The sequence below is a fragment of the Doryrhamphus excisus genome, chromosome 7, assembly GCF_030265055.1.
Source record: "Doryrhamphus excisus isolate RoL2022-K1 chromosome 7, RoL_Dexc_1.0, whole genome shotgun sequence".
NCBI lineage: Eukaryota > Metazoa > Chordata > Actinopteri > Syngnathiformes > Syngnathidae > Doryrhamphus > Doryrhamphus excisus.
In genome coordinates, this window is record NC_080472.1 from 18,693,628 (window position 1) to 18,702,413 (window position 8,786).

General features: G+C 40.5%; 1 protein-coding gene across 4 annotated transcripts in view; it reads left to right on the forward strand.

Annotated features, from left to right (window-relative positions):
* Positions 1-7,621, forward strand: part of ptpn12 (protein tyrosine phosphatase non-receptor type 12) — a 30,211-nt gene extending 22,590 nt beyond the window's left edge. The window contains exons 14-18 of one of the 4 annotated variants that reach the window (XM_058077662.1): positions 1-461; positions 1,259-1,330; positions 4,014-4,067; positions 4,298-4,364; positions 5,943-7,621. The exon at positions 1-461 is cut by the window's left edge and continues 461 nt beyond it. In XM_058077662.1, coding sequence (XP_057933645.1) covers positions 1-461; positions 1,259-1,330; positions 4,014-4,067; positions 4,298-4,364; positions 5,943-5,952 — 664 coding nt within the window. In that variant the 3' untranslated portion in view covers positions 5,953-7,621. The remainder of the gene's footprint in view (positions 462-1,258; positions 1,331-4,013; positions 4,068-4,297; positions 4,365-5,942) is intronic. The other 3 variants (XM_058077661.1, XM_058077664.1, XM_058077663.1) reach the window with 3 other exon arrangements.
* Positions 7,622-8,786: the final 1,165 nt, after the last annotated feature.

Consider the following 8,786-nt stretch of genomic DNA (forward strand, 5'->3'; position numbering starts at 1 on the left):
TGGATGCAGGGAGACTGGAGTGGACGGAGGACCACCGCCAAGACCCAACCACCTCCCCGTGAAGAGCGACAAAGCGGACCTCAAGTCCGGCCAGGCGACGTGGACTCAACCCTGCAGCAGCCCGGAGAAAGCCTTCCCAAAGACCTCCTCGTCGTCATCCTCCTCTGATCACGTCGCCCCGTCCTCCTCCTCGTCCTCCCACCTCTCCTCCTCATCTTCATCCTCATCCTCCACTCCAGTTCGGACTGCCCTGAGCTTCACCAACCCTCTCCACTCGGACAACTCTGATGACGAAGACGGCGACGGCGAAATGTCCGCCGCAGGAAGGGAGTGTTATCACACCAGTGTTTCCACGGCAACGGTTGCATCCCTTCACTTTGGAGATCACCACCTGGTGCGGAAGGTGTCGCCCATGTCCATCGCGGGGCAGAGCTCCTCGCCGCCCACTGCGGCCACAGCAAGTACGACAATCGACTTTTCCGCCCTTAATGAGCTGAAGTCAATTAATTTACTGTAAGAATGATGCTTGATGAGTTAACTTAACAAAGTTGCTTTAATTTCTCACAAATCTTTGGGTTAATTAAGGGTTAACTCTCACAAGCTGCCTCTATATAGTCGCCTCAGAGCATGTTAATGACTTCACACAAAAGAAATGTATTTAAGGGTGCGGATTTGTACCCCAATAATTAGCAATCATCTGCTTCTTTTTGCAGGAGTGTGCTTGTGGTGCAAGTAGCGTGCATGTGGAATGGTGACGGAACAGTAGTGCATGTTGGATTGAACACTGGATTTGAACACTGTCATGATTGCGGTGGTGCGTTTTTTTTTTCCAGCTTCTGCGGGTGTCGGGATTGGGAGACTATAATAATCACTGAAAGAAACTCGGATAATAAGCTCGCTTGTGTCACTCGATGAGTTCTTGTTGCCGAAGAACTTTTTTTTTAAATACGTGGAAGACGGCTGAGCTTGCATGAAGTCGCCGTGACCTCACCCCCCACTCATGCACCGCTGCAGTGGTTCCACTATTTAAAACCACTAAAGGCAGAATTCCCGAAGTGTAGTAGTGTTCCGCTTTGGCAAGGATCTGCTTTTTTGGAAACGGGTGGCGCGCTTCTAATCTCTGCTTTGTGAGGCCCCAGGCTGTTGTTGGCTGCTTGTTTCCTCACTGATTTTGCTCCTCCCATCAAACCAATCAACAATCGTTTGGAGCAACGTTTCACATTTTTTTCTCATCTGACCTCTGACCTTTTTAACCCAGACTGCTCGGACAGTGACGACTCCCCTCCCCCTCTCCCAGAGAGGACCCCCGAGTCCTTCATAATGGCCACAGGTGCGTTTGCGTCAGTGTGCCCCCCCCCCCCACTGGATGTATCGCTGGAGCTAAACTAAACAAAAATAGACAGATTAGCGGGCTTGAGGTCAAGTTCTTCCACACCATATTCATCCAAGCGTTCCTGTACGGACCTTGCTTTGTGCACAGAGCATTCCCACAACAAAATGGCCAAAATAAAGCATGTATCTAGTGCAGTGTTTTTCAACCTTTTTTTGAGCCACGGCACATTTTTTTTTACATTGGAAAACATCACTAAGTCTACAGGAGGAACGAGCTAGGTGTTGCCACACGGACCGATATTACAGTAAACCTCGGATATATCGGACTCGGATATATCGGAAATTCGCTCACAACGGACAGATAAAAAAGAGCCGATTTTTCTGTAATGCATTTCCAATAAAAATTCATTGCATATATCGGATTTTTTTATAACGGATTTCGCCTATTTCGGACAAAATCTCCAGTCCCGTTCCAATGCATTTCCATTAAATTTCCCTCGCATATATCGGATGGCCGCATCGTGGCGCTCCGATTCGCCGAATCGTGACAGGCCGCTATACGACGTCATTTGCAGCGTTGCTTGCGCGTCCAGGTACATTGGAAACATAGTCAAGGAAGTGCCTTTTTATAACGGATAAAATCCGATTTACGCATATACCGGATATAAATCTGATATATGCGTAAAACGGACATTTTCCGGTATACGCATATAACGGATTTTGCTTACATCGGACAAAACCAGTGGGAACAATTGAATCCGATATATACGAGGTTTACTGTACATTGCTCTGCCAGTCTTTACACCACGGACACTCGACAGTAGCCATGTTTACATGAGGAGGTTTTCTCTTTCCGAATGACTTTTCCGGAAACAATGGTATACAGTAAACCTCGGATATATCGGAAATTCGCTCACAACGGACAGATAAAAAAGAACCGATTTTTCTGTAATGCATTTCCAATAAAAATTCATTGTATATATCGGATTTTTTATAACGGATTTCTCCTATTTCGGACAAAATCTCCAGTCCCGTTCCAATGCATTTCCATTAAATTTCCCTCGCATATATCGGATGGCCGCATCGTTATGCTAATCTTGTTGATGTCACTGGCTATTGTCTTTCTCCTGGCTCCAGATTTAGGACAAATATAAAAGTGAGTTACGTCAATAATACTAGCACAGCAGTGAATGAGATCTTAACCTCACTAATTATTGGAAATAACGTAGGCCTGACGGGCGTAACAGGGCCTAGCTTAATTAACAATTTGTTATGCTCAGAGTCCAATAAAGTTCAATTCTCATTACCTTACGTCTATTTTCATTGCCCAGTCCAGGTACATTGGAAACATAGTCAAGGAAGTGCCTTTTTATAACGGATAAAATCCGATTTACGCATATACCGGATATAAATCCGATATATGCGTAAAACTGACATTTTCCGGTATACGCATATAACGGATTTCGCGTATATCGGACAAAACCAGTGGGAACAATTGAATCCGATATTTCCGAGGTTTACTGTATATGGAAAGGAATATTCCAATCTCATGTCTACATGCGTCGCTATAATCAACCAGAATAGTCAATGGGGCATTCGCAGTAAAACGTAAACACCAATATCACATGATACCGACTTCCTGGAGTTTTTCTTTCACTTGTTGGAATAACTCCGTATTGCTAGTTTTTCCTTCGTCCAGGCTTGGAATTTAGTTTGAATCAAAAACAAACTTTCCGTAATCAGTCCAGTGCCGATTGCTGGCCTCCATTTTTTAAAACTGAAGAATGTCTGGAGCTACGTGTTACGTCATATCTGAGCATGCGATATGATACATTTTACCAGGAAAATGATCAAATTCAAGCTTCATTTTATATTTTTATATAAATATATATTTTATATTTATATTTTTTAATTCAAATTCATTTTATAATTCAACTCAATACATGTTTTATATAGATATATATTTTCTTTTGACTTATGGACTTGTGAATGGCGTATAGAAGGGTTTAGATTCTGTTCCACAGATGGCACTAATGCACACGAAAGCTGCTTGCCAACCGCCAATAAAGTACAAAAGAAGAAGAACGCACCCTGACAACTTTTTTTTCCGGCTACAAGATACCTCAGTCGGATTAGGGAAAGGAATATTCCACCCCTGTTAATCCGATTATATATATTCATTCGGATTGGCACTATTCTTTCGGAATGAGGCGTATACAAAGGTTACATTCTTTCCGTTTGAGCAAATAAACCAAATGCAATTGGAATATTTGGGTCCACGTATACGTGGCTATTGAGATAATATTTGCAAATGATGATTAATAAATGTTAATTATAAAATGTGATATTGGATAATTCCTCACGGCACACATGACAATTTCTCAAGGCACACTAATGTGGTTGAAAATCACTGATCTAGTGTTATAATGTAGCACTGCAATGCAAATTGTGTACAACACCAGAGGGCGCTGTTGACCCTTGGTTGCTACTGGAACGACTATGCAGTAAATGAACAATAAGTGAAGGGCAAACGGTCAGTATTTATAAATGGGCTTCCTGTATTCATTCATATTAATATTCATATTCATGTTTGAATGTGAATGAATGAATGAGAATATGTGTGGAGTTCAGTTTACATCCCATGATGGATTCTCAATGCACGCCTTTTCTCCCCCCCTCAGACACTCCAGAAGTGCAGACATCCTCCTCGGCTGAGTGGAGTGGTTCACACAAAGGTGAGTCACTTGAGCAGGAAACAGACTACCAGTGTTTCGGATTTGTGCACGTGTGCTTGTCTGTCACGGCGCACCAGGAGGCCTGCTGACATACATAATACACTGCTCCAAAATGGTGACTTGCAGTTGTTGAATGTCACGTAGCCTTTCTTGCATATGCTTGTCTGTTTATACTGCAGCAATTATTATTATTAACTATTGACTGCGTGTGCGTGTTTCCTTGTATACAGATATGTCCGAGTGTGTCAGGAAGGCGGCTGACAACGCAGCAGCCGACAACAAGGCAGACCTCGGTGGGTAAGTCAGCTTTTGGCTTCTTTTGACACCACATAGGAATGTTTTTTTTTTTTTTTTTAAATACTTTATTTTTATTTTTTTAAAACAAAACGTCAACAGCAATACAAACACACTCAAAAGAAAAAGGGGGCACGCAATTTGACTATGGTGCATTCATTCATTCATTCATTTTCTACCGCTTTTCCTCACGAGGGTCGCGGGGGTGCTGGAACCTATCCCAGCTGTCTTCAGGCAAGAGGTAGGGTACACCCTGGACTGGTGGCCAGCCAATCACAGGGCACATATAGACAAACAACCATTCACACTCACATTCATACCTATGGACAATTTAAAGTCGCCAATTAACCTAGCATGTTTTTGGAATGTGGGAGGAAACCGTAGTACCCGGAGAAAACCCACGCATGCACAGGGGGAGAACATGCATCAGATTACAATTGAATGCATCCCATAATCAGTTCACAGTTCCACATGTCCAAAAGGAGTAGGAAGAAGCAAAGCTTATTAAATCCTACCCCTCCATCTGGTACTTTTACAATCACTAACTGTTACATTTGTTCACTTCCTGCTTTCCTAATATATTTTAAGGTTTTTGTTGTTGTTTTTTTTTTTGTCCTGTACCGAAGTACGAGGTGATATATTTCTCAATATAATTATAAATATAAAATACAATATTATAATATGCTATAATATTAAAATATTAAAATTTTATAATATCCGTTCTCACTGTATAATATAAAAGTTTTTTGTTTTTTTTTCAATTTTAGTTTTTTTTTTACCGAAGTACGAGGTGATATGACCATCCAATGACAAAATTTGTTCACTTCCTGCTTTCCATAATACAGTTGTTTTTTTTTTATGATGATATGACCTTACAATGACATTATGGGTTCCATAGTAACTCTCCATATATATATATATATATATATATATATATATATATATATATATATATATAGCACATCATGACTGGTTCAAGACATCCTTGTATTTAGCAAACATCAACTGCTTGTATTGTTTCTTGAATTGTCTCATCGTTGTGCATTGTTTGAGGTCCTTACTCAATCCATTCCATAGTTTGATTCCACATACTGAAATGCTATGGCTTTTTAACGTAGTCCTAGCATAGAAGTGTTTCAAATGTACTTCTTCCCTGAGATCATATTTGTAATGAAAAATCTAATTATATTCTTCCAGCAATGCTCCCTCCAGACCCGAGATGATAATGTGGTGTTTTGGGTCATAATCATACCCAACCATTCAGTTTCTGTAATGTTTGTTTTTAGCTCTTTTTCCCATTTTTTTTAATATAATGAATATTTTCCTTTCCCTCCATTAAATTTTTATATAGTGTTGATACTATCTTGGTAGTTTTTGATTTGTAGGCAGACATGTCAGCCCATTCTATTCATCCAGCATTTTATTTTCCTGTGATAGTAATTTCTCATTTGTATGTATCTAAAATAATCATTTTCGCCCAGGTCGTATAGTTATTGTAGTTCTTGAAAGCTCATGAATTTTCCCCTTGTAGGAATGTTTCTTGTTTTACGACATCGTTTTGTGTGCCTCTCCCCTTTTTAGGGTTCGGTAACCGCTACATTCCACCCAAAGGCCCTCGACAACCCCCCTTGGAGTGGACATGACGGTGCTCTGTCCACAGCGATGTCGTGTCGTCCCCTTCGGAGACGGACTAAGATCTAAGACCCGGGTGGTCCGAAGCCAAGCTGAAAAGCCTGCCGGGATCCCCTCTTCTTCCTCCTTTTTCTTCCTATTCCTCCTCCCTCTTTCTCCACACCGCAAAGGAGGACGCAGAGGCTCAAATCCCGCATCGTCCACTTCGGCTTGCTGATGTTTCTGGATGCTGACGTGTGGGATTAAATAGGGACTGTTGTTGTCTTTGACCAAATGGAAGCCTTCCTATAGTCGGCGCTCAAACCGGAAGGTGTCCTCAACAATCTTGAAAGCGAAGTGAGATAATCTTTTACTCTTTTTTTCTGTGAGCTGGTGCTACATTTTTTTTTTTTAAGGATGAGCGTAGAAACCCAAAGGCGAGATTGTGTCCCCCGCCCTCTCTTGTCTTGGTTTATGTAGGGATGCATTAGCTTCAGTGACCTCTTTGCTGACCTCTTAGTTTTTTTTCCACCAGAGTCTCAGAGTGATGCGTTTGGTTTTTTAGCAGCGGTCCTAATCTGATGTGAAATATTTCCAACAACCAACAAGGCAGGAATCACAATGTTTATTATTTAAGGTAGAACTCCACGTAAAATGATCGAGAGTGATGAACAAGGACCAAACAAGTCTCCTCTAAGACTCTGGTTCTCACTGCTGGGACCATGAGCCGGCCTTAAGTCTGTCTCTTCATTCAAAAGACAGTCCTTCTTAGCTTTACTTTCTCTCTCTAGAATCACAATCTTTCCAACCACCGCAGTCCATATTCATTGGGAGCAGCCTGATTTGTTTTGTGTTATGTTGCACATGAGACGGATACTATTGTCGGACTTGACCGACACCGAAATGTCTGCAGTCCACAGGCTTCTCGAAGCTAACTGCTAACTTTCCACTTTTATCCTCTACTACAGTATATGCATCATTTTTTTTATAATTGTACAGGTCAGTTCAGATCTATTTTAGGAGACATTTTCTTTACTTTTAACAGAAGATGTAAGAAAGTCCCTACACAAATTGTAAATTATTTTTTTCTGCCCTTTTTTTTTTGTCTTTGGATAATATTTCAGGGTTATTTTAATTATATGCTTAAAAGAAAGATTGTTTTAATTAGCTGACTGCCATTGGGCTCTGTTCAAGATTGTAATAATAATGTTAATGATAATAATAATAATTGTTTTTTTTTTCCTCTATTGTAAATGCTATTTTAAAGGTTATTTTTGTATGCGCAGTTGTTTTGTTGCCTCATGTCCGCACCATTCTCTCTCCCTCTCTTTCTCTCTCTCTCTTTCTCTCCATGCAATCACTACATCAGGTCACGGTCTTATCCAAAACAACTGTTCTATTTATCGTTTCTTGTCCATCAGACTCAGTATGCACACACTCCTCCATCTTGGAACGAGCCCACCTGTGCCTTTTTAAGAGAACGCCTTGCCCCCCTCCGCCCCGTCCCCATCCCCATCCCCATCCACTCTTCCAACTCACTCCTCAATTTCTGTCATTTGTTTTTCTTCTCGTCTCCCTCTCAAACACACAAAATGTTTGTATGTTGCAGAAATCAATCAGTAAAATGAACATTATAATATACACAGGCCTTCGTTGTTTTTTTTTTATTATATTGTTGTGTTGACTTTTATTTTAAGCTTTGGTATATTCTATACGGTGGCAAAACTCCAGTTTTGCACTTTTAAGTGTTGTTGGATGCCTTCCATTGCTGCGAACAGATTCGCTCGTGTAAACCGATAATGTCATGACTTGCTTGAAATGCGCGCGTGTGTGTGTGTGTGTGTGCGCTGTCACGCAGCAGGATGTCTCTGCCACCTGCATGCACATATGCTAATAGCAATTAATCTCTGCAAGGCTTTTTGCTTGACTTGAGGATTTCATATTTGTTGACAAGCGGCAGCAGATGGGCACACACTGTAATTATCTTCTCTCATGAATAGAAGCCATTATCCTTACAATGCAGCCGTGTATGATTGGTGTGTTAGCCCCCCTCTGGTTTGACGACCTGACGACTCTTGCTCTCGTGCAATAAGTTGAATGCGTGCACTATAGTGCAAATGACACCGTGCATGTTTTATTATAACTGAGTTACATTATTTCCTCATGGAGTAGTTTAACATGTTATGCAATGTCTTATAAATACAGTGTGTGAGAAGATTGTTTGTAATGTATTCAACCTTGTTACCAAGATGTTGTTCAGTCACTAATCTCTTTCCTGGCCGGCTGTAGAATACTGATATAGCCAGTCTCAGTAAATCAAAAGTGTACACAAGGCTGGAGCATTGCCACAATGATGTTTCTCTCTATGGAGGGAAGAAATAAGATAATCCTTTTGGGGAAGATTGGATCAAAGAGGCGCACCATCATCATTACCTCATACACTTCTCAGAATGGGCTTTTTAAAATGATCTAATAGACTACTCTTTTTATTGAAGACGGCGTACTAACAAATCAAAATATGCAGTTGCAGTTTTGTATATTTTTATATTATATTAGTTATTTGTCTCAACAGTTCAACTTATTTTCTTTACATTGTGGTTTTTTGGTCTGTTTCTGATTTTTCCTGGGTTCTTTGTACACTTTCAAATATAATATAACATATAATACAATATAATATATAATATGTATATAATATAAGGAGCTGCAAATGGCCTCTGGTGGTCACCCCAACTTCAGGCAAGGGGTTCTTTAGGCATATAGATAAATATATTATAAATAAACAACAATAAATTATAAAAAAAAATCTAACATTTA